This window comes from Diadema antillarum, unplaced genomic scaffold, assembly GCF_040938485.1.
Source record: "Diadema antillarum isolate AM-2024a unplaced genomic scaffold, OU_Dant_1.0 scf00000099, whole genome shotgun sequence".
NCBI lineage: Eukaryota > Metazoa > Echinodermata > Echinoidea > Diadematoida > Diadematidae > Diadema > Diadema antillarum.
In genome coordinates this window covers 5,385,734-5,412,500 of record NW_027270988.1, presented here as the reverse complement: position 1 = coordinate 5,412,500, position 26,767 = coordinate 5,385,734, and the positions used below count along the sequence as shown (strand labels likewise).

Below are 26,767 nucleotides of genomic sequence, written 5' to 3'. Positions count from 1 at the left end.
TTAATGTTGGAATAGATATGCAAATAGTTTGACTTAGTCCCAAGACGTCCTACCCACCTGTGATCTGAAGTCTTGAGCTCTGCTCTGCCATAGTGGAGTACACGACCAGGATCCCAGTTGTCTGGGAAGGCTTCAAACGGATCTGGAAGACAAAAATTCATCCAAGAAATGGAACGAAAAGTGCAAATGAATTCACATATGACATATCTTCACAACCATCAAACAATCAAATGACCTCTTCTCCAGAATCTTACAGACTTGAAAGATATAACAGCAAGCTTTGACCTCTATGGGCCCTTTTATTTAATTAACATGCTGATAAAATGTTGTTTGTCCTCTATTATATTTCTTTCCCCTTCCTCTCCACATTTGACTATTAAAGCATCCCCGTTTTCTGTCACCCTTTCTGCAGTACGTAATGTAACTGTGATCCCTGACTGGAAAACAAAACATTTTTTTCACTGCATTTGCACAAGTTTCTTTGCACGTCCATGAATGAAGCAACTAAAAATCAGCGAGTGTTGAGTAGAAGTGATCATTTCTGTGTCACCATCACTGCTTCCTCTTCATTCTCACTGAAGTATTACACACAGCAATGATTTCTTTTTCTCTATAAGGAAGATGATTTCTTACTATCGGCACTCTGCTGGAAGTAAAAAGGTTTCCGCCGCCTCCACAGCACTCTGTCAGTCCAGGCAGGAGTTCTCATTTTTTCACTGGTATCATAGTCATCAGAGAAGAGGTCATACTTGTAGGTTGGTGCAAAGCTGATGTTGCCTTCTGCGAATCCTTGGAATGTCTGAAATGTACAAAAAAAAGGATAGACAATGTAAATATCTGTTGCTTAAATCAATGAACATACCTCCTGTTCAACTAATATATCAGCATGAATAACAGCTCATTGTCACAGATGGCATATCATAGTCAAGTTCGTCCATTTCGGTTTGACAACCCCACAATGCATTGTTCAACGTAACTTTTTTCACTTATCTTCCTAGAGTCAGAAGGATAAATGAAAGATTTGGTTAAGAGAAAAATTACTACACAAGACTAGAAAACTAGAATCTATTCTAATTAGCTGATGATGAATTTCCTCTGTATTCTCTAACACACAGAAGACATAATGTACTGTATGTGGTACCATCATCTGCCAATAACTACGCACACTACAAAGTACTATCACAGTTGTCGATAAATCAGAAAGTGAAATTATACAGGCCTCGAATTAACCGTCGGCCACCGACGGCCATGGCCGTCGGTGCCCCTCTCGTTGGCCGCAATGCCTTTGTTTTTTTGATCAAAGTTACGGCCAAAAAAAATGTGCCCTTTTTCTTGGGGCCGTGGTGCCCTTTTAGAATGAAAGTTATTATTTATGACGTATGATATGCCCTTTCTCAAAGTCTCTTTAATAAGCTTGAACAACTTTCCTGATCTCAAATATCATACCTTCAGTTCACTCACGTCCCGATACATCTGATTCAAACTCTTATCTTTCCGAGATACGAGACGACGTGTACGTACGTACGTACATGTACGCCCGACCGGCTTTTACCGTCCCGACTGCCTCCGCAGCGCAGCGGCCGCGAGTATGTACTAGCTAGGCAGCGCATATTCAGATAGAGTAGTAAAGAGTGAACACCAAGTTCACCAAGAAAAAAGAAAAATCCCACGATGCCAAAGTGTGCCAGACTGGGGAATGGGGAGGGGTGGAGAGAGAGAGAGACCAATCAACAGAAGAAACCGCGCGTACTGGCGCATTCTTGGAGGTCATGAACTGTCTGTCACAGACTAATCATAGTAATCTACACGCGCACGCAAATTTCTTTGCCTTGTGGTTTTGCCAGCCAGCTGTCGGAATGTGCTTTGAAGTTTCATGGCAACCTGGCCTGGCTGGCCTGAAAGGGTGTCGAGTTTCAATCAGTACCTACTGTTGTTTTATTCCTGTTTTAAAAAAATGTCGTTTCACCTGATAGAAACGCGGAGATCGGGAATGTGTTACAGCTGTAGGGAAGAGGTTTTTGTTGTGTGTTGCACTTTGTGTGTGTGTGTTTGTGTGTGTGTGTGTTTGTTTGTTTTTCTCGGCTTGTTTTTCTTCTTTCTTTTTTCATAAACACCAAACATGCCCTTTCCAATGTGGCCTTGGTGCCCCTCTGACTGACTTAAGTGCCCTGGCCTCTTGGAAAAAGTGCCCTTTTCTAAACGGCCGTGCCCCTCCAAAATCCTATTTCGAGGCCTGTTATATCTCACATCTTTATTTCTGCTTACGGGCAAATCCCTCCGCTAAGATTTACCTTTGCAATATTCACGTCATGCAACTTCTTGATCTAGTTATGTTCACACATGAAAAGCAAACTTTCAAATACGTTTATGCTCTAGTGACTTTCAAAAGCAATGCTCTGCCAGACATCGCAAAACCCTCACAGTCCAATGCTCTTGTAATGGCCACAGTTGGAACGTTGACACATATTAACATTGTGTATTATGCAGGATATTTTAGCAATGCGATCTGCAAGACCCCAATCCGATCCCCAGTTCTTTTTAATAACACAAATGGAATAGGATAAACTTCTAGACAGAAAGGATAGCAAACATTCTCTTCAGCCCTTGCCACATTCAGAAGTCTCTTTCTCTCCACCTCTATCCTTTTTTTTTCCTTCTCTCTCTCTAACTTTCTACTTACTTATCATCTTTTTTCTTACTCTTCCCCCTCTCCATCCTTCACTGTTTTTGCTCTCTTCTTCACTCTTTCTCTTTGTCACATGATCCAAAAACCAACGTAAACTCACATTGCCTTTATGCTTCTCCACCAGGAGTTGGTCATGTTCCTTCAGGGCCTCGTAATCCTGGATGGCCACAAGGTCCTTCACCTCGTCATTGTCCATGTCGATGCGGTAGTTGAAGTCACCGCACCAGAAGATGTAGTCGTGGCTGTCAAGTGTGCGGCCCTTTGAAACAAAAAATCCCAGTTAATATCTCATTAATGAAGTCATTAGTTTTATTTTCAACGTGCCATATTTTTTCTCAAAACTAGTACACAGACAGGACACCTTGGTACAATCAATTATGCTCTGGACATTCAAACAAAGGTCATGTGCCCCAATCCTAGCAAGCGCTTGCATTCTTGGAGATGACATTTTTACATAAGATGTCTTTACTCACAATGTCCTCCTGACACAGGTGTATACGAATGTCTACATGATCATGATAAGCAATGCTAATGATAATGATGATGGCAGGGCCCCCTTGGAGAGCAGAGTGAACACTTTCAACAAAATTCATAACTAATCACAATGAACAAGGATGATGACATAGCAGCTTGCCTATAATGCATGATTTGGTGTTCAAAGAAGCAGAACAAAAGATGAAATCATGCATAAACTCTACACAGCTGGACTTGTTGAGCAAGTGGTATTACAATAAATTACAATGTACATTGCTGCATGACTGGAATACAATGTATGTGAGCCTCCTATGTCATCACCCTTGTTCCGTGTATTATGCTTAGGGTGTTTAGAGTATTGGTTTGATCTGCTCAAGGACGACAATAAATTTCATAAATCTACACATGACACTATCTATTTATGTACTACATGATGTAATATCTTTTACATCATCTGGATTGCCCTTTAGGAGGTAGTGCCATAGGTAAATTAAAAAGAAAAACAAAATTACAATTTCTACTACAAAAAGTACAGTGTTTCACAAACACTCCCATGTTGATAGCACTATGCACTACAATTTATCCAAATCACATTTTTCCCTGACACAACTCCGCACTAATGGACTGTGGGTAACACAGACAAAAGTGGATATAACATAGCTCACCATAGGAAACATGATTTTGGAGCTGATTTCTGCATAGTCCTCATTCCTGTCTTTAATGTGAGACTGACCGGCTGCTAAGTGAGCGCACACAAAGCACATGGAGGTACCATGGAAGATGAAACGGATGGCTACCCCACCCTTATTCCCTGCCGCCCCCTTCAGACCCGTCTTTACCGTATCCACGGCAACGTCCCTGAGGAAGGAATCATATGCAGACCGCACTGTATCACATCATGCAAAACACGCGGGTTTGTCACATACCAGTTTGGGAAAAAATGTTCATTTGATGGTGAACTACTAGAGGCATTTTCACATGGGTGGAACATTCATTTATATTTTATTATTTCATTTTTTATCCATCATTAATTTTTCATTTATCATTTATTTAGGGATGTTTTCTACCATCATTGTGTTTCTCAATTGCAAATTCAACCACAGACAAAATTGGCTTACAAGTCCCAATTTACAAAATGATGCATCACGCGTTACCCTGGTACCACGTCGTGTAGCGCCACCTCACGTCCCCTCGAGGACAGCCGCAGAGAAATGCATGTACTGTGTGTGTGTGTGTACATAGTCATTCCCATGCCACTGCATGTTATACTATGCATGCATGGTACGCTGTGCTAGGAATAGTGTGTGCTTCAATGCAGTGCAGTGCGGTGGCTAGCACGCCTAGCTCCAGCTAGCTAAACAAGAGACCCGCGGGTCTAGCGCTCACCTGAGTATCGCAAGTTCACCTTTCACGCAGTCACTAATCTAAATTATTCACAGCTCTACCAAAATTTGACGAGGCATTCTCAAGTGGAAGATGAAAATGTACAATAAGGGCCCAATTTTTTCAAGATTCCTTAATTTGGGGGAATTGGGGCCCCCTGGGGCCCTCTGGGTGGGGCATGGTGCCCAGTTTGATAAATTGAGATCCTGACCACCTAGGGATGCTACCTGCCAAGTTTGACAAAAATCCATCATGAGGTTTTCAGGAAGAAGATGAAAATGTACAATTCAGGCCCCCATTTGGACCCTTCCAACCACCCCCCCCCCCCTACCCCCAAGAGGGGCACCCCTGGATCTCCTATGAACAAACTTGAAACTACAGTCATTAATGTACTCACTCATAGTATCATCTCAGCTCTATAACTTCTGATTCTAGAGAAGATTTTTAAAGATTCCTTCATTTGGGGGGTTTGTGCCCCCTGGGGGCCCCCTGGGCGGGGCATGGTGCCTATTTTAACAAATTGAGATCCTAACCCCCTAGGGATGCTACCTGCCAAGTTTGGTGAAAATGGGTCATGGGGTTCTCAAGAAGAAGATAAAAATGTACAATTTAGGCCCCATTAGGACCCCTCCTCACCCCCCCCCCCCCCCCCCCCCCCCCCCCCCCCCCCCGGTCCCAAGGGGGGGGGGCACCCCTGATTCTGCCATGAACAAACTTGAAACTACAGTCATCAATGTGCTAACTCATAGTATTAACCTAGCTCTATCACTTCTGGTTCTAGAGAAGACGATTTTTGCGGATTCCTTAATTTTGGGGGGTTTGGGCCCACTGGGGGCCCCCTGGGTGGGTCATGGTGCCCATTTTAACAAATGGAGTTCCTAACCCCCTAGGGATGCTACCTGCCAAGTTTGGTGAAAATGGGTCATGGAGTTCTCAAGAAGAAGATGAAAATGTACAATTTAGGCCCCATTAGAACCCTCCCCCACCCCCCTCCCCTGGGTCCCAAGGGGGGCACCCCTGATTCTGCCATGAACAAACTTGAAACTACAGTCATCAATGTGCTAACTCATAGTATTAACCTAGCTCTATCACTTCTGGTTCTAGAGAAGACGATTTTTGCGGATTCCTTAATTTTGGGGGGTTTGGGCCCCCTGGGGGCCCCCTGGGTGGGTCATGGTGCCCATTTTAACAAATGGAGTTCCTAACCCCCTAGGGATGCTACCTGCCAAGTTTGGTGAAAATGGGTCATGGAGTTCTCAAGAAGAAGATGAAAATGTACAATTTAGGCCCCATTAGAAACCTCCCCCACCCCCCTCCCCTGGGTCCCAAGGGGGGCACCCCTGATTCTGCCATGAACAAACTTAAAACTACAGTCATCAATGTACTAAGTCATAGTATTAACTTAGCTCTATCACTTCTGGTTCTAGAGAAGAAGATTTTTACAGATTCCTTAATTTTGGGGGGTTTGGGCCCCCCTGGGGGCCCCCTGGGTGGGGCATGGTGCCCATTTTAACAAATTGAGTTCCTAACCCCCTAGGGATGCTACCTGCCAAGTTTGATGAAAATCGGTCATGGGGTTTTCAAGAAGAAGATGAAAATGTAAAAAGTTTACGCACGACGCACGACGCACGACGGACGACGGACGACGGACGACGGACGACGGACGACGGACGCCGGACGAAGGGCGATCGCAATAGCTCACTTGAGCCTTTGGCTCAGGTGAGCTAAAAACATGACTTAGAGAATTTTTTACAAGAACAGGGGGCAAATTGAATGTTGAAAAAAATCACACCAAAATAATTTCCCACTTTTTGGCAACCCAGGGTTCAACCTTTAAAAGAAAAATAATATTTCAACAAAATGGCTGATTTTTATTTGGTACCCCAGGGTACCATTTATGTCATCAAATATCATACTCAAGAAATAATCTGGCGTATACAGAATTAAAAGAGTATGGTATCTCCCTTGGCATTTTACTATGATGTTTCATGGAGGTGAGATTATTCTGCATATTCCCAACAAATGAAGTCAGAACTACACACAGCATCACTGTTTGTGTCATTCATGAGTCATTCATGCAAGCCTAAATTACTCTAAATTTTAATAATATGTGTTCATTTTATAGGTTGCACATTGTTCACATAAAAATGATCATTCATTGGGGACATGTGATGCTGAAGACAATGTACAGTGCATTTGTGTATTGGGAGGCAATATATTGGTGAGTTGTAAATTTTGCAAACATCATTCCACTTGTACACTTCATGAAATTTAATACACTGCCACATACAACACACATACATTGTACAGTATGACATGCAGACTCTTCAGGTGGAATGTACAAGTGCTTTTCAATAGCTGACAAGCATACATGTATGTCCTGAGATGTAAGAATAAAACTAAACATTTCACAAAGACAGATATGAAATCATTATTTTGCTTTTAGAAAGCAATTCCCTGGGACATATTTCAAGTTGACTAGCCATGGACCAGCTAACATAACACACAATTAAAGCACTACACGAAAAGCACATCAGTTTATTCCAGTTGTTCTTCCCAGTCCCACATGTGATAATTTATGTTTGCATAACTCTCAAAACCTGGACTCACCTGATGAAGGGAGCATGCTGTGGCCTGATAAAGATATAGAGGCAAACACCTACTAGCTGTTCACAGACCAGGAGCACATACTTGTTGTCCCTTGATAGAGTCTTTTGCAGCTCAATCCCCCATGCTCTTTGGTTTGTTGTGCTGTAAACAATGAGAATATACAAAATCTCTGTGAGGTCAAATTCCTAATTACGTAAAACTAAGAAAGATCCTTACCAAGCAGCCACTCATTTTATATGAAATGCATGAAAACCTTATTTGGACAACTATGAAAGAAGAATTTGTGTAAATTGGCATGCAACTATGATATCAACATTAAATCAGGAAGTAATCTTGATGGCAGACAATACAAGAATGTGGATATTGCCATAAAGACTCTATTTCCTTAATTTGAAAGTCATACGTTTCTTTTTGTTTTTCACAAAAAATTTATTTTTTATGTCATCAAGGAAAAATCACTTTACCCTGCTCCTCCAGAAAACATGCATAGTAATATTTGATGTTACATCTCAGTCACTCATGATGGAAAAGTGTTTTTTGGTTTTTTTTCAAATGATAAACATGTTTCGAAATATACAATTTCTTTTATTCAACTACTGTGATTTCACAAATCGTTTGCCATTTAGAAAGGGTGGAACATGAAATCAACCACAATAAGAGGTAGTAAAAATTCATACCATTAAAGTACATTGACTAATTTTCTGGAAACCTTCCCTTACCATTTAACTTTATCCTTCTACATTGGCTAAATCTAAAGATGTTTGTCGGGGAACCTTTACTTTTAAGCAATTAATCTTCCCTCTCACCTTGCACTGATAATGTTCCCTGCATTGAGGTCTACCATTTCCTCAAACCCAATGGCATAGATGTCATTGGGTACACTGAAATCCACTCCTAGCTCTGAGCAACCTGGAAACGATAATAAATACATCCTGAATTGAAACATATCATTTCTTACGCCAGAAATAGTCACTCGGCACTAGAGGTGAAGAATACAGAACACACACCTCTTTCAAAACATATACAATAATGTTACCAACATGCTTTAGCTGCATAATAGTTGACATCTAATGCGCCACCTTTACTGCATAAGACACTTTCAGATGTCATCTCTAGATCAGCTGTGGGGTCAAAGTATGTATAAACTACACAGTGGCATTCCTTATACAAAACAATTTTTTTCAGGTTTGCTTGAATTCATTTATTCCTCTACTTTCTTCCACCTATGATTTGTTTATCTGAAATCTAAAAAGAGGTGAGGGTTACTAATGCTGCACAGAAATAAGACTTTTTTATATCTACAGTCAAAATGTCTCCTCTAATAACATTAACATCTGGAAAGTGTGGATGATTCATTCTGAACGATATCATATTGTTCAACCCACCCTGATTTGTCTCCTCCACAATCTGTGGGTTATCTAGCAGCCAGTTAGCCAGGGATTCATGCTTGAAGGCTATGCTGTGTGAGTTCTTGCCGCCATTCACATTCCAAGTCCCAACACATATCCTGAACCTTGACGCCGATGTAAACTCACTCTCCCTCTCGCATACTCCTCTGAGAATCTCCGGTGAGGCTGAGAGAAAAGAATTAGGGAAATTTTAAAAAGAAAAGGAGAAGAAAATCACACACAATAATAATCATGAAATCTAAAAGAAACAATATCATAATGCTATTAAAGTGAGAGGCATTACATGAATTATCAAAATCTCGTGTAAGTACATAGATTATTCACATTTCACAGACAATCCTTGTTTCATATACACATATATAGACTTTAATTGGCAGTCTATGCAGGATGCTACAACTGGAAAAGAGAACTGCTTGGAAAGAGACTGATATTAAGTGGAGATTGAACCACTCACCATGTAAGTGACTACTGGGGAGGAGAGCACTAGCCTTGTCAGCCAGGCTGCCAATCAGTGAGCTTCCAAGGAGCAGAATATCAATGGACTCCTGCTTGCTGCCATCAAAGAAGTTGTTTTGGATTGTCCTCGTCACTGATCTTGCTCCATCACGTAATTTGCCAGCCTGATTAATGCAACATATGGCACTAAAACATCAGAGATATATCACTCTTAAGTTAAACATTGATTGATCCCTCAGCTCATTATTTCTGTTCGTTAGTTGATTAAGATGAAGGTACACAGTAAATGGTTGACACAATGTCCTAACATTTACAATAATATTATGGTCGGCTGTTCTAAATATTGATTTCTTTTGCCACATAAGCAAATTGTTAAGAATTATTAGTTCCACTAGCATCCTTAAAAAGCAAAAGATCCATGCAATTTTGAAAATGAAATACTTAATGATGAACACATAAACTGTTTGTTATCCAGCAATATCACCATAATCACCATCATACTTCTTCACTTTATGTCAATGAATAGACAATGTGCAATAATATACATAACTAAAAATGTTCAAATGAATAAGACATCATAGCACCAACTGAATACATATGACTGGTAAATGACCAATTTTCAGCTTACAGTGGTCTTTCCTTCCAGTGCACCAGTTCCTGCATAGATCCTGCTGATGTGGTCACCACTCAGACCCCAGGTGGTACGGTAAGTTTCAATGAATCTGGATGCAATCTGAGGCTTGTCATTCATACCCAAGATGTCAAGCTGCTTACTCAGCATCTGGAGAAAAGATTCACAGCAATAAAGACAAACTTTATTATGAAATGAAACATAAATGTGATAAGGAATAAAAATAAAATATGTAAGAAACTTTCACAGATTTTCACATATCTTTAAACTGAGTCGATGATGCGGAACCTACTTAAAAAAGAGGCTTCTAACTATAGTAAGTCACAAACTTGTAGTTACTAAGCTAGCATCCAAGAAAGAACCATCCACCTGTGAGTATATTGCGGTAACTACATTTATTGAAAATGTCCCTATAAAATGGGCCCCTGGCATTGACACTTGATGTCATAAAGAAAATGGGTGCAGAACTTATGGAATACTATGATAAAGACTAATGCAGCAAAGCTTTAGATCTCAACCATAGTGGGATATATTGTCCAAAAGCAAGACAAAAATCCAGTCAAAAAGACATGACTTTTCCCATAAATTCTACAACAGTATGCAGAAATATGTACAGAGATAATACCATGACACCACTAAACTGATAAAGTTACAGGTTTGAAAGCACTAGGAAATGCAATATTTAAACCTCATGTGTAAACTCTACTGTGAATTTAGATTCCACACACCCATAGACTGTGAACATCTACCGGTATCACTCTCATAAGGCGTAACAGTGATCTATATATCGACTAGAGAGCACAGTGGCTGCTATGTTCCCTGCTGTATGCACACCTATCTTCCTTCTCTCTGGGCCTAAAAAGCTTTAGTTTGCATGGCCACAAGCTGAATAGTTTTATGTTTTGTTTCTTTTGTTTTTCCATCTTTGACAGCTTTTTGAGCAGCAGGACAAATGTTATATCAAAATTTAAAAAAATAGTCAAAAGAGTCAATTATGACAACAGAGAAAGTATCAAAGGAGTGCACTGACATCCTTTCTTAACCCTTTGAGGACTAGTCCCAAGTATTCTCATGCTGGGGTAAATGGACAATGCATATAGGAAAATCTGTCCATCTTCAACAGGTTAATTGGGCAAAGTTTAACACTGAAACAAATGTAAGATTGACTGTATTCAAGGAGACACAGGAAAATATCCACAAGGTTCTTTCAACTTACATCTTGTCCAAAGAAAGTTTGCACAGCATTGGTTCTGTCCAAACAGTCAAGGCAGTTGGTCCTAATAGTGCCAGTTTGTTGCCTATTACAGAAACAGAAATCAAAGAGAAAAATGTCAACAAGAATCTTACACAGTTTAAAGCCAGCAGCAAAATCATGTAGACAAGGGCACAAACTTGTCTTTGATCGTATGGTTTCTACATTTCAGAAAGCTTACATTGCACAAAAGCAAAAGAAATAGCCATGACACTGCTATGTAATACAAAGCATAAAATTAGTATACTATCTCAGACAGAGAGAAAAAGAAAAACATATAGTGAAAGGTTCCATCATAATCAAATAAAGGGGAATGGTAAAGAAGGAGCTGACTCATACTGGATAACATTGCCTCCATCACTGTAGAAGAATCCAAAGCCATCTAGGTACTTTGCAACCTTCTTGCGCAGTACGTGCATGTTGTCCACTTTTCCACGGCACATCTGGTGGTAGTCAAAGAGGATGTGGGGCGTGTCTTGGGCGTGTCTCGAAGCTTGCAGGTGATTCTGGGTGAATAATCATTTTAAGGCATCATTTGTTATCTACTTTTACGTCTCTTTCATGTCTGATAAATCCAGTGCATATAGTGAGTGCCTGCTTCTGACTTTATAGCGCAAAAAGATTGTAAATCTACTCTATGCTAGCACAACTAAGGTTTTCAGGGAAATTTGCAAGGTTGTGACAAAATCCATGATGAGTCGTTACTGTTCAATGTAATCTCAGTGATGTATTAAACATCAAAGTTTTATTACATCAATGTTTTAATAAATGCTAATCTGAACTGAAGACCAATAAAGAATAACATACTGTGACCTTTCAGTCAATACAACATGAGAATCCTGCAATTCAACCATGACAGGACATGGAAAGATTACACAAACATCTATGAAATTATGGCTAGATGAATGTCATGTCAGGTAAATATGTGTTCAATGGATGTACTGCAATAATCACCTCTATAAAGGCAATGTGGTATCACTTGAGAAACAAAGTCAATTGTTTGGGCATAAAATAATGTCATTCACAATTGCAAGTCTCTGCTGCTTTTTTTTTTTTTTTGTGGTGGGGGGGGGGGTGATTGTTGTGTCCACACAAACTTGACAGTCTAAACACACAACATCCACAAACTACTGCAACAAAACAAAAGAAACAAATACATCCTAGAATACACACACAAACTGGCTGCTCACAACCTAGTATAACTTTGTCTAACCTGGAATGACTTGCTGAGCATGTCCTCTCCTTCTTTGTGTCCTAGGAGATTGACAATAGCCTGGTTGCCATAGTGACACTTAAGCATCGTCAGATGCCTGTTGGGATCAGAAGAGAGAATGAAAATATTGACGCAAAATGAGAAAGTGAGAAAGAGAGACTGGTACAATATCTCCATTTATGTAGCAATCATACCATTAGTTTAACCCGTTGCAAGACGAGTCCCAAGAATACTTGGGCAGGTGTCCATGGAAAATGTGTGTTATAGCAAAATCAGTCCATCCTTAACATGTTAAATAAGGTACATGGTCATTTGAGGTTTCCTTTCTACAACATCATTCTTGTCCAATATCATCTAAACATTATAACATCACCATTAAGAATCATGTTGTCACTATCAAAGAGATCTATGAACAAATATCACCACCATGCTTATCAAATGTGTACTGAATGGGTAAGTTTGACAGGACATGTACATGCCCTGAGAAATATCAAGTATGGTAAATCCAGTGACCAATACACCGGTACTTTCTTCTTATTTTCAATTGTTTCATAATTTCACATACGATCAATACAACAGATCCTGGTAGCAATAAGGACCATACACCTTTAACTTTTCAAACTGGAATCATCATTAAATGGTGCCTCAACAGGAACATTTGTTCATTTTTACCTTAAAATGTATAAACATGCATAAGAAATGTGTTGATAATGCTGTAATGGCACAAATTCAGCTAGGTAAAAATTAAAATGTAAAATTTTAGCCACAAAGATACGCCCAGAAGTACTACAGTCTCAAAGCATACCTGTTCATGGTTGTTACATACTTTCTCAAAATTAATTATCAATAATCAACAAATCCGGCCACAGCAGCATCCACACATCTTCCACAGTAGAGTGAAATGCATGCAGCTTGTAGGAAAATACAATTGCTATAGCACAATAAATCATCATGTAACATTCTACATACCCACACCTGAATGGGGAGGGCATTTCAGGAATAAAAGTCATATGCATACGATGACAATTATTACACACTTTTGATGTTAAAACACTCCATAAAAACTCATTATCCTAGCAAAGTGTGTACGCCAGGTACATTGTAAGTTTTTTGGAAGACCCTTCCAATGTATTACAAGCAAATTTCAAATGGTGGAAGATGAATTTGGGCCTTTCTGAGAACTATGTTTTGCCACACAAACCACCACAACCACCATAATCATCACTGCAAAGAAGACAATATATAATATATCTTTAGTTCAATCTTGTCTCTTGACATACCTGTCAAAGGCTGGAGCAGAAGCCTCAAAGCCCCGTGACATCTTCACCCTGTGAACTCCAACTTGGATTCCTGGCTGCTCCCAGAAGAGTGGAACAGACCCTCTGGTCTGGATAAAGGATGACACCTTGTTGTCCAAGAATATTACCTTGGATAACAGACACAGTAAAAGGTGTTTAATGTAAGTCTTGAGGGCAGTGTCTGTTTATTTGCTCCATATTTTGCACTCTTCTTTCCTATGGGCTAGTAAAATTCAAAATGCTTGAAGTAAAATGGAAATTTGGTTAGCCATAGTAATGAACACTGCTGAACTGGCCACTGGCAGATTTAAACAGGTGATACATGTAGGTACAACTGTACATACATGGCCTTTCATACATCATATCTCTGCAGTGAGTGTATTGTGGCAACATGTACAAAGGTGGCAACTATCAGAGGTTTGACTGTATATCGTCCTTCTTAGTATCAATCTATTAACCTACCTGCTCAGTCTCACAGAAATTTGCCACATGCCCTTCATCATTAGTACCACGGACGTTAAACCTTGTGCCCGCCCTTTCACAGCTGAGCCGAGAGATGATACAGGCTTTCGCCTGCCGCGTCCCACAGTACACCGTTCGCACCTCCACGCCACCGCACATTGTGGTCAGCAGCCAATCAGAGCAGTTCACATTGTAGCGTTGCAGGTACAGGTGCAAGGAGCGATTCCTTTAGTCATATTGAGAGAATGAAAGCAGAATGTCGGCTTAAGTAATGACTATGAAAATCTACTTCAGCAAGACACTGGATATTACAACTGCCACAGGAAAGCTGTCAAAAACACATGTTACACATTAGTCTGCAGTACAGGTTATTATTACACTCTGTTGTTTGTTTGTTTTTCTTCAATAGGGTTATTGTGAAACCCACTGTACATTGCAACAAGTGGACTTCAGCTACTGCTGTACTAAAGGCACTTTATTGACAAACATGGTTAACAAAAATGCCATGGCTTTCTTGAGGAGCATGACTTTTACTATTAGGGCAAAGCAACAGCATGATATTGATTTCAGGGTTTGTATGTCAATACAAATATTTTGAGTCAACAAGAGGGAGCTGCATACCAGAAAAATCTGTTATCTGTCATGTGATCTTGTTTCTGTCGCTGGGCACAGAGGCTGAGGTCAAAGCGGGTCGTGTTGGCCGGTGACCAGGAGAAGTAGAAGGTGCCTGAGTTGAGCAGCTTGCGCACCTCACTGATGCGGTCCTCATCGCTGGAGTTGTTGCGAAGTGAGACGAAGAGTGTAGAGGTGATACGGAAGATCTCTGATTCCTGGACCTTGCCGACAGAGGAACATCCAGTGACGAGGACAAGGTACAGGATGCACTCATCTCCTGCACAGAAAACAGTCACTTTCTTTTTCACAAACCATTGCTATGTATTACTGATACAATTGCAAAACAGTAATCTCTACATACAGTAGTCAGATATCAGATTAAAAGGCTTCACATAATGTAAAGCCAGTATACCATCAGGATTCTTTGACCTTGGATTCCAGTCCATTTTGAGACAACATACTGTAAAACATGATATATTCGCGGCGAGAAATTTTCGCGAATTGGAGCCGACGGCCTTTTTCGTGGCAAGAAATTTTCGCGAATTGCCTCTTGCGTTCAATGCATATAGTGTAGATAAGAAATTTCGCGTGCATTTTAATTTCGCGAACCTTGGCGCTCGCGAAATTCGCGAAATTAAAATGCACGCGAACATTTCTCGTTTTACAGTAGCTGAGATAGCCTTTTGAGGCTGCTGCAAAACATAGCATACTCACAACAAGCACAATGTACATGTACAGTAGTCTGCATGACAGGTATATCTAGTATACTGTACTTACAAGAACCCTATATACAGCATAGATCAAAGGTATTCTTGCACTTAGGATTTTGAAGTTTCTTTCCTCACCTACGCTGAGTTTAAGGACACCAAGACAGCCATAGGCATCAGTCATCTTCTGGTACTGCTTCTTTAGACTGTCTGTCTCAGGTATACCTAAAAACAAAAGTGAAGGAGAGACATTTTGATTTTGAATTAGCAATGGAAGGTGACAACCATTTCAGATGGATTTTGTCAATGGCTTCATCTGCACAGGTGTCCTGAAAATAATGGCTGGTAATGACAAGTCTGGTTACCCTGCCGTGGAAAGGGGATACATTGTAACCACACGCACCTCTTGACTGCATTTGCACAGATTATCAACCTGTCCGATCTCGGTAAACTTGCAAAAAGAATCTCGTTTGGGAGCTCTTTGGGAGGCTCTTGTAGAATTGCGGGAAGAATAGGTTTAAAGTGGACTTTCCAATTAAAATCCAATGATAATGTTTATGTTTAATTTAATTTGTATGTTTTCAATATTCTTATAATCTATTTTTTACACACGTACATTGTACATGTATGTACAGTAATGCGCACAAATTTCTAATCCATTGACTGGATAAGATGTCTGTGTGCGCATGCGCTGGCCATCAATTCATGATAAATCAGTGTAGCTTTCCCAGGTTTCTCTCGACCGAGTCACATTACTGTAAGTCATCAATTGGAACAGAAAGGGACTATTGTCATTGACAGAACCAAACGTTGCACGAACCCTGTTGTCAATACTTCAACTTCACTGGTAAGTCTTCGAATTGAATACATTTTTAGATTTAAAGTCGATATTTGGGCGCAATACTACCTACGTAGTCACAATCCTGGGAATGCTACAGTCCGCAGCCCCATTAAAGTTTATGCTATGCGTATGGGGCTGGTCTAACCGCAGCAGCGACCCCATACGGACAAATACGTACCGTAAAGGGGTCGCACAGCAAACCTATACCTGTCACGGAAGCACCTGATATGGCTAAGCATTTACGTGACCAGAGACCAAAATACGGAGTTTTATACTGAAATTAGTAGCCTTACTCTTAGATAAGATACTTACAATCACGGCAGGCGAAGTCGATTTACAATATGATCTGTTTTGAGAGCCCTGTGAAAGAGTTTATCCGAGGTTTTTATAGTCCTACCGCATTTCGTATTGTAGTACGACTTACACAGCGCATGCGCTAATATGGATAAAACGTAGCACATACTGTAATACGCAATGTATGCGTGTGGAAAAAAAACGGAAAGCTCGCTGAGAACTGAAATTAATATTCATGAGACGTAACAAATAGAATGCATGCTGGGCGATGATTTACTATCGGGCCTACCGGCACTTATTTATTTCGTTTTTTAAGCACATTTCGAATGTGTGGTTCATTATTTATTTGCAATAAAGGAAGTGCACACATAATGAACATCTGGAGATGTGAAGGATTAAGAAAATAACAGGTGATTTTCATGATAGAGGGTATGTTTTGGTTTTGTTTTTGTTTTTTCCCAGTCTGCAGAGGCAATGCCCCAGATGTCTCATCTATAGATCAAGTTTCCTTTCACACTGTACATTATAGTTTTAATGTTGTACATTCACAATGGGCTCCACTCACAAGCTCTGCTTCTTGGGGACTCATATTCATTTTTGCTTCATGTTTATTTTCTACTGTGATTTGAATTGAATACACTTCTGTTACATACATTGTACATGTTTTGTTTATTTCCAATAGTTGAGAATTGTTTGATTATTTATTGAGAGACCTTTTTTTTTTCAAAGACTTACTACCGCATGAGAGGAGATCCTTCCTGTCTTTCTTTTTCTGTCAGGCTTGTCACTTTCTGTTTGATTGTGTGTATGTGTGTGTGTGTGTCCGCGTGCGTGTGTGTTTCATAATTATTGTGTGTAACAAGTTGGAAGAATTGGAAGCTAAATTTCTATGTACTGTGACATACAGATCAATAAAATTGACTCTTGAGTATTCATTCATTTCATTCATTCATTCATTCATTCATTCATTCATTCATTCATTCATAGCAATGGGACAAGAAGTGTCTTCTGAAAATTTTTGAAATTTCAAATGTCATAACTTCCTTATTTTTTATCCGATTTTATCATTTTTGCACTGTTCTGCTGGATTTTTTTTTATCATTGTCGTGAAATTGATAAAATTTTAGATTGGCTTTCATCTTAAAGGCATAATGGATTGGTTAATGAAAAACTAGAAATTAACCCTTTCAGATCCATCCACATGGTCATTGGGATTGTATTCCATTGCTCCCCATGGCTTTTTTTTTTTTTTTTTTTTTTTTTTGATGTTGTCTTGCTTGATCAATACCCTTTTAAGCCTTATACATACGTGTATGTACAATACTACTGAAATGCATGCCGGTATTCCCCAACGCGTTTACATCGTTCGTTTGCTTGCGATCGGCGGTCATGCCATCAGACAAGGAGTATGTATTCGTAGAGGCGCACGCATTTCTGTGGTCATTTCACTCATGCCTTTTTTTAACCCATGATCCGATCCCGGCTTTGTAGCAGCGTGGCAGATGACATGTTAGAACGAGTTTACTTGTGCAGATTTTTAGAAAAATTGAAAAAATTACAGCAGTATAAAGATCTGATTGCGTTTGTTTTCATTTCATTCCTTCAGAATGGTCTCATAATGAAGATAGGCACAAAAGGGATAACAAAATTTGTCCTGTTGTGTACCTTTCAAGAACGCATGCTCAAAATGTGACGAGAAAAAAATGTAAAAAAAATCATAAAATCATCGCAGTCCCGTTGAAATTTGCGGAAACAGTAGGCGCGAAAAGGATCTTGAATTCGGTCCTGCATGCCATGTTGGTTATCAAAAACACATGCACAAATGTGAAGAAATTATCGGGAAAAAAACTACTTTCAATCCTTCTTGTGCGTGCATCACAACAGATTACAGCCGAAAGAATTCACGAAATCATCGCAATCCTGCTGATATCTGAGTTATAGAAATAGGCGCAAAAAAATTGTGATATTCGAATAGTGCGAAGAGATTATAGGGGGAAAAATAAAAGACACATTTTCAACCCCTTCTGGTGGTGCATCATCAAGATTACGGCCGAATATCAAATCATGGCAATCCCGTTGAAATTTGAGGAAACGATAGGCGCAAGAAGGATATCGAATTCGGCCCTGAATACTGTCTTTCAAAAAACGCATGAATAATTCCGAAGAGATTTTCGGGAGAAAAATAAAGAATGTTTTTTCAACCCTTCTGGTGTGTGCATCACAAAAGATTGGAGCCGAAATAATTCATAAAATCACCGCGATGCCGTTAAAGTTTGAGGAGACAATAGGCGCAAAACGAATCATAAATTCGGCCGTGAATATACCTTTTAATCCGAGAAGGCGCGCATTTACGAAATGTGGGAGAGATTATCTGTAAAAAGTATAAAAGGACACATTTTCAACCCCTTTTGGTGTGTGCAAAGTAAAAGATTACAGCCGTAGGAATTCATGAAATCGTCACAATCCCGCTGATATTAATTGATAGGCGCAAACAGGATCATGAATTCGGCCGTGTTATGATCTTTCAAGAACGCATTTACGAAATTCGAAAATTTTATCGGGGAAAAATAAAGAACACATTTTCAACCCCTCTTGGCATGTGAATCATTAAGATTATAGCCGAATAATAATCCATGAAATCATGGCAATCCCGTTGAAATTTGAGGAAACAATAGGCGCAAAAAGGATCGTGAATTTGGCCCTGCATGCTGTGTATCTTTCAAAAACGCATACCGCATGCACAAATTCGGGAGAAAAATAGGACACATTCTAAACCTCTTTTGGCGCGTGCATTATAAAAATTACAGCCAAAATGATTCATGAAATCATCACAATCCCGTTGAAGTTTGAGGAGAACAAGAGGTGCAAAAAGAATCATGAATTCGGCCGTATCATTTCTTCTAATCCGAGAGGACGCATTTACGAAATGCGAAAAGATTATCGGAGCAAAATAAAGGGCGCATTGTCAACCATTCTGGTGTGTTCATCACAACAGATTACATCCGAACAGTGATCCGAAGTAAAGTTCATGAAATCGTCACAATCCCGCTGATATCACGAGGTAGAAATAAGCGCAAAAAGGATCGTGAATTCGACCCTGATGCCGTATGCTGCCGTATATACCTTTCAAGAGCGCATGCACAAATGCGAAAAGATTATCGGGAGAAAAATAAAGAACCCCTTCTGGCACGTGCATCAGAAAATACTATACAGCAAAAATAATTCATATAATCATTACAATCCAGCTGAGCACCACAAATGTGAAAAGCGCAGCAACTTAAGTAACGCGTGTTACTCTACGTGCGCCGATGTTGACAAAAAGTCACAAACGCATTTGATACAATCTGATTTTGTTCAAAATCATTTAACACTTTAATTCACAAACATTCAATTCTTTTAAAATGGTTCTATGCACGAAGAAGAGATAGGAGTACAAAGCATCACAAATTCGACCCTGCAGTGTACTTTCAAGAACGCATACTTGTGGTAAGATACGGGAAGAAATTTTCGGAGGAAAGTTAAAAAACGCATTTCAGTCCCTTCTTTTTTTTTCACTTCCTTTTCGTATCAACAAAACAATTCACAAATGATTCCTTTTTGTTCCTTCTCAAGGAAATGATCCATAAACAAGGCACTTGAGTTTACAAAATATTTATTTGCAAAATGTATTTTTTTTTTGGGGGGGGGGAGGTAATATTATTGTCGACAAAAACATGAAAATAAATTTGCAAGCCAGTTAATGCTTTTTCAGGTTGTTGTTGACCAGTAAATTTTCTGTTCTGACCAGTACAAAAATGGGGAGGAAAAATGGATATTTACTGATCCGACAGAGACAGGTTGGACCGGCAGAAAAAAAAAAATGGGTTAGTGTGCAGCCCTGCTTTATCCAACTTCCAAGATTTGGTGATGAAACCAAAGCAAGCACTCTTGCCAAACTCAGTTGGCAACATTAGGAAGGTGTCATTCTGTTTCACTGCGTTCTCGATAATTTCTATTTGCTCCACTTTGAACTTAATTCTTTTTGCATCCTCCTGTACTTCACTTAGAGCATTTTTGAACTCCATGATACCTATGGTATTGGTACGAACAGGTGTCCTTTATTAAATGAGACCGAGAACCAAATACGAGCAACATTATATATGGCAGATGACGTAAAATATGCATATTCATTTGCGCATGCGCAGATCAGTATATTTACGTGATACGTTCAAAACGTTGAACGGACAGTATCTCGAGTAGACGGTCTCAAAGATGACTATTTATCTTGTTTTCGGAGGTAATGGTGAGAAATACATAGTCGTTTCTATTGTTCAACAATAATGGTTTTATATCATGTGGCTTTTCGTTGCGAATCCAAGTGTCCTTTTGAGCGGTGAGTTGTTTACGTGTTGCAGTGCATTTGAGTGCTTCCTAAAATTGCATGGGTTGCTTCGGGGCGCTGTTACTGTGTTACAGCGCCCCGCGACGGGGTTAGGGCTGGTCCAGTAAGGAATGACAGTGCAGTGCAGTGACACCCATTGGTGGCATTATTGTTGGCATTTTGGGTATTAATATTGGCATTCCCATGCACTTGACGTGTGCCTGAAAACCTACTGACTACTGTAGAAAAGTGTAGGGCACTCTAACTGTTACAACTGCATGTTACTACTGTTAGGACCATGAGGCATGACTATTTAGTAAAGTTTAAATATGAGGACCGGGCGCCAGATCAAACGTTATTATAGGCCCACCAATGCGTACCAACATGACCAAGGAATCGGAGCAGATAATCCCATCCCGAGAGAAGTGGTAAATGGGGCATTTTATAAACTAACGTGTTAGATGTCCACATTTATGCCTTGGCCCTTGTACATCAATTTACTTACTGAGTACAGCCACGGCATCCGACTCAAACAGCAGCGTTTCCGGCTTGTTCCTTGCTTCAAGAATGACGGAGTAAGGTGGTCCAACTTTATGGTAAACCCTGAACGATTTCCCCATGATAGCTGCCATGATGATCACTCAGTGGTACAGCAAATCAGCCACAAAGTTTGGCCAAAGCTTTCAAAATGTAGGGCGGTCGCATCCACCAAAATAGCCACAACAGCTCTCTCGCAGCTCAGCTAGCTAGTATAGCTCAGAATTGTTGAGGGGTGTGTGTGTGAGGTATACGGTGCTCTAACGTTAGCTTGCTACGAGGAGTGTTGATTGGACCTACATCGCGGATCGTGTGTGCGGCCGGTCCGGCCGGATGACTGCACAAAGTTACACTACACTCAGGTAGGTGGTGTACGTAGGGACGTAGGGGCACGGTAGAAGGGTAGAGTATGGTACGGTGCAAGTACTGTCTATAGAGGGCTCTGCTGTATTTGCGGAAAATTAAAATCACAAAATCCACATGGGATATTGATTCCGTCGAGTCGCGTCGCGCTACAAATGTTTAAAATAATTCTTCGGCAAATTAATGCCCTCCGTAGGACGTCTAGCGATACAGCTTACCAATTAAAGCTAAAGAACAATAAACTTTGGCATTCGTGTGTTTCACCACGTAAGTGAGTTTTCTGTTATACATTGCCAACTTGACTGTATGAATAATCCGTGCCTTGTTGAAATTGCAGGTCTAGTAGTAGTAGTCCCACAAATTAATGTACATGTAGGTTTTTTATGTTACACCGCACTGCACTGCATAACTGCATGTGCACTGCATGCACATGCACTGCACAAACACCACTCACATCACAGGCACTTGCCACTGTTGTGACGCAGTGTTGTAGCCTAGTACTAGTAGACTTTACTAGGTCTAGAAGACAACATGTCTAGAAGTAGTAGTAGGTAGGTAGACATTGTAAACTAGTAACGTTAGACCTTGATCTACAAATGTCTAGACCTAGATTCTAGTTTAGTATACTATTAGAAAGATCCGTCTGTCCAGGCAGGCAGAGGAGTCGAGTCTTTATGTCACATGGGCATGATGTCGATGTATTGACGTTATCACTTGTTTGATCTCCTCCGGATCCTTGATTATTGAACTAAGGTGAAGCCAGACACAGTCTCTGCGGAGCGGAACATATCCGCGACGACCAGATACAGACCGATCTTTTGGTCAAAGTATTGAAGAAGTAAGTAGAGTAAAACCCCCAATTTTTGCACCCTTTGAGGCTTTGTTCAACTCAAATGATACTCTACAAAATTGTATCTAACTGGTTATAATAAATGCAACATTATGTTAAATATATCAACCTGCTTTGTCCCAATATTGATTTTGTTAAATAGATCATAAAATTTCACAGAATCCCCAAATATTATCACCTTGTCAATTCCCCAATATTCGGACACGCGCGCAATGTCAATCAATGCGCATACGGTGCATAAAAGGCCGCTGAAAATTTTGTGCATGCGAGTGTAAATTTATGTGTGCCCGTATGTGAAACGATGTGATCATGTGTTGCGACAGTAGAATTTGCTGGCTTTTGATAAGTGGTATTCCAAGTCAAGTGTCCGGATTTTGGAGGCCGGCCGAAAATTGAGGTTCTTATGCACTTGTCAATGTAATGACTCACCCCACTACCCCCGGACATGGGTGCGTCATTTCCTCGTTTGGTCCGTCAAATTTGTGACCCAGGTGTGCGTCATTTTACCAGCTATGTCCATCAAATTTTTGACCGAGAGGTGCGTCAAAATCCCATCATTGTCGTCAAATTTTTGACCGAGGGGTGCGTCATGGTACGTCACTTGGCTATGGAAAATAACACGCATTATTCTGAACCGAGGGGTGCGTCATGGTATGCACTTGGCTATGGAAAACTGCACGCATTTTTGCACGCTACCAGTACCGGATACACGTACAGTACGTACCGCGAGTGAATTCACAGTGAGCGCTTTCCCGCGGCAAGTGGAAATCAAAGTCGGGAAGCGTTTTGGAGTAGGCCTAAGAGGGAAAAATGCTTGCCCGAATCTGGCAAGCAAATGATTTAAAAGCCACCCTTTCTCCTCACATTTTCTTTCCAACAAACTCATGAAATCACGCATACTCAATCTCAAGCCAGACGGACTGTTTAGCGATATAACGATTTATAACCTCACAGTACTAAATAGTAAAATCAAAGATCGTATACGGAATTCAGTATACGATCTGTGGTATACCGTTGCGTGGTGCGTACTGCGCGTACCTGCAGTATAATAGCAGGCATGCAAGTCAAGTGTTAGTGGTGCGCGACTCGCTCGCTAACGCTGTGCAATTCGCAAGTGAGCAGCGTGCTCGTTATTCCTCATCGAACGTACATCGTCCATGTGTTGCATTCAACCGGACTAGAAATGGCCGCGCACATACAGCGCATCTGCAGACAAGTCATGGCCAGGTGACTACAAATTGTATGGATTGCATGCACGTACATTCGGAATATCGTAGCAGCAGAGTGATGTACGGTGAATGACGGTACGGCTTACAGGGCCAGGGTAAGGGAAACTTGCCGAAACTTTGACAAATTGTGTTTACGAACCGAAAGAAAATGAAATTGCGTGAATAAAGCGTATGCAAAAATCCTTTCAGTATTTACGGGGTGCGTCAAATGTACCGAGGATGTCCGTCAAGAAAGTGACCTAGGTGTTCGTCAAAAACCCCGTGTTGTCTGTCAAAAAAGTGACTGTGGTGTTCGTCAAAAACCCCGTGTGGTCCGTCAAAGAGTGACTGTGGGGGTGCATCAAAAACCCCGTGTGGTCAGTCAAAAAATGACCATGACGCACCCATGTCCGGGGGTAGTGGGGTGCGTCATTACATTGACAAGTGCATTACTCTAGATTTCTAGAACTTGTACTATCCTCTATGTCCTAGATCTAGTGTCTACACTGCGCTATACTGTAGACAGACAGTGTATGTGTAGTGCCAGTGCAGTGGTGGTGTAACATTAGAAGAAAAGAAAAAGTCTGCGGTGGTGTATGATACATGATCAAATTTATCTGAAACTTGCCAAGATGTTAATGTTTTGACTTTTTTACCCTTTAAATTTAAATTTGTTGTACCCATGCATGATATGTCATGCTGCATGTATTTATACATTATGTGCACATTGTAATGATGGGTGTGTGTTTGTGGGAGTGTCCGTGTGCAGAGTGCAATTGTGTATGTTTTTAAGTGTATGTACATGTTTGTATGTGGGTGTCTGTGTCTATGACTCTTGAGGGCACGCACGCGTGCATGTGCGCACGTGTGTGTATGTGTGTACGCATCATGTAGGCTCATGTATGTCGGTGTGGTACATGTTGTTGGAGTGCTTGGCTTATGTAGTTTAGCCGAGTATGGATGGGTGCGTCTCTTCCCTAAACAGTCAAAGTGGGCATGGGTAAGGAAGGATTGGGGGATGGCAGGTTTGAAATACTGAACTCTGTTTATCTCAAATTTGTAAATAACAAATTATGTGGATGTCTGTTGGATCTTCCTGGAGGTATTTTTATGCCTCCGCCACGAAGTAGTGCCAGAGGCATTATGTCTTTGGATTGTCCATCCGTCCGTCCATCCGTCTGTCCGTCCATCCATCCTTCCGTCTGTAATCAATTTTGTGGACAGCGTAAGTAAAAAACTGTTTGAGGTATCCTAATGAAACTTGGCATGTACAGTTGTATATGTATGAGTTGGCAAAGTTATGCCTGTCAACTTTAAGGTGCACATGCTCAAGGTCAAAGGTCCAAAAAGGTCAAGGTAAAATGCTCAAAGTTTTACTACTTCCCCAATATCCATGCAATGGCAGAAGGTATTTTCTTGAAACTTAGTGTATACGTGTACTACCCTGGGGACCAAGGGGAGTGGGGTGGGATGGGTGCAAATGGGGACTTAAATTGAACATGTTCATATTCTTTATGAAAACTCTGTGATGAAATTTCACCAAACTTGGCAGGTAGCATTCCAAGGGGTTAACATCTTAATTTGTTCAAATGGGCACCATCCTTCCCTTGGGGCCCATAAGGGACCCAATTCCCCCCCCCCCCCCCCCCCACCACCACCACCATTGAGGAATATTTACAAATCTTCTTCTCTAGAACCAGAAGTGATAAACCAAAGTCAATACCATAAGTTTGTACATTGATGACTTTAGTTCCAAGTTTGTTCACTGCAGGTCCAGGGCTGCCCCCTCCCCCTCTTAAAGTATGCCGACCTAAATTGTCCTAAATTAAGGAATATTCAATGATATTCTTTTCTAGAATCAGAAATGATATAGCCTGAAGTCTTTGTTTTTTTCTTTCCAAACTGCATAGTTCAACCTTCTATAAAGTAAAATGTACTTGATGATTGGCAGGTATTTTTACTGGTGTGATGGAATATGCAAATGGACACCATGTCCCCAGCTCTCAAAGCTGCCCCCGTCCCAAGTTTCTAATGTTCTGAGGTAAGAGTCTGCAAGAATGCATGGAAGGTGAACTTGCGATACTCGGGTGAGTGCGAGACCCTCGGGTCTCGTGTTCCTCTTATTGCAAGCTCAAAGTGTGATGGTATTGGCAAAAATGCAAAAGAAAAACAAAACCTCTGCTGTGCTGATGCCATGACTTAATGTACAGGGGTTGAATGCAAGTGTCTGCCTCCAAAATTTGGACACCAACAGGCCATGTAACGTCTCCAATGCAACCTTGCACCAACAGGGTATGCTGCAGCACATTTTCAGCAGCCCTGTACTTGCATTGACATTGAATGTGCATAACGCCTGAACTGTGACAAAATTTTGCGTGCACTTCTGGTTTTAACCTTACCTATCCATAAATACATTGTGTGCTACAATTATGTTTACACTCTACCAATGCAAATCCACCAACCTTCCATAATCTGTATCTTTTAAAGCAAGTTAGCAGTAATTTCTAGACATCAACAAAAAAAAGTGGAATCCACTTGTACACGTGTATGTCTTTAATTAAGCATGTTAATGTGAAAGGATGAAGAGTTCTACAGTGAACTCCCACTGTAACAAAGTCCTTAGGACTAGCCGTTTTCTTTCATAATATCAAAATCTTGTTATAATTCAACAAATAAGCAATTTGATGAGATAGAGTGAATAATGCTGTGGCCTGAATTTTTACTTCGTTGTAACTGGAATTTTGTTATGACCATGATACATTATAACAGTAGTGCACATCCTTCTAATAAACCAGGGAAAAAGACAGCTGCACATTATTTTGTGTAGTTTATAAGAGTAGAATAATACTATGCATAGCAGCATGGCATTTGTAGAATTTATGGTGAAGCTCCTGATGATTACGAATTGTTGGTTGAAATTTATGGGTCAAAATTTGTGACAATACCAAGCAAAATCATATTTATCATCTGCTGAAGTTAAACTTGGGTACTTTGCAACTGGCAAGATTTTGCAAGATATTTCAAACTCACCACATAAAATAGTGTATCCTATGAAACATGATTTTGTATATTTACTCAACATTCTCATTGTTCTTGTTGTAAATGCATAGATTTTGCT

The 26,767-nt window shown here is 40.4% G+C and overlaps 1 protein-coding gene across 1 annotated transcript in view; it reads right to left on the bottom strand.

The window, feature by feature from the left end:
* Nucleotides 1-21,335, bottom strand: part of LOC139718815 (synaptojanin-1-like) — a 32,172-nt gene extending 10,837 nt beyond the window's left edge. Inside the window, exons 1-17 of the mRNA XM_071630280.1 lie at nt 21,197-21,335; nt 15,335-15,421; nt 14,496-14,766; nt 13,875-14,100; nt 13,395-13,540; nt 12,115-12,211; nt 11,241-11,407; nt 10,866-10,947; nt 9,647-9,799; nt 9,017-9,182; nt 8,539-8,727; nt 7,960-8,062; nt 7,154-7,294; nt 3,826-4,018; nt 2,787-2,945; nt 634-799; nt 58-142 (exon numbers count right to left, since the gene is read on the bottom strand). Coding sequence (XP_071486381.1) covers nt 58-142; nt 634-799; nt 2,787-2,945; nt 3,826-4,018; nt 7,154-7,294; nt 7,960-8,062; nt 8,539-8,727; nt 9,017-9,182; nt 9,647-9,799; nt 10,866-10,947; nt 11,241-11,407; nt 12,115-12,211; nt 13,395-13,540; nt 13,875-14,100; nt 14,496-14,766; nt 15,335-15,421; nt 21,197-21,323 — 2,558 coding nt within the window. The 5' untranslated portion in view covers nt 21,324-21,335. The remainder of the gene's footprint in view (nt 1-57; nt 143-633; nt 800-2,786; nt 2,946-3,825; nt 4,019-7,153; nt 7,295-7,959; nt 8,063-8,538; nt 8,728-9,016; nt 9,183-9,646; nt 9,800-10,865; nt 10,948-11,240; nt 11,408-12,114; nt 12,212-13,394; nt 13,541-13,874; nt 14,101-14,495; nt 14,767-15,334; nt 15,422-21,196) is intronic.
* Nucleotides 21,336-26,767: the final 5,432 nt, after the last annotated feature.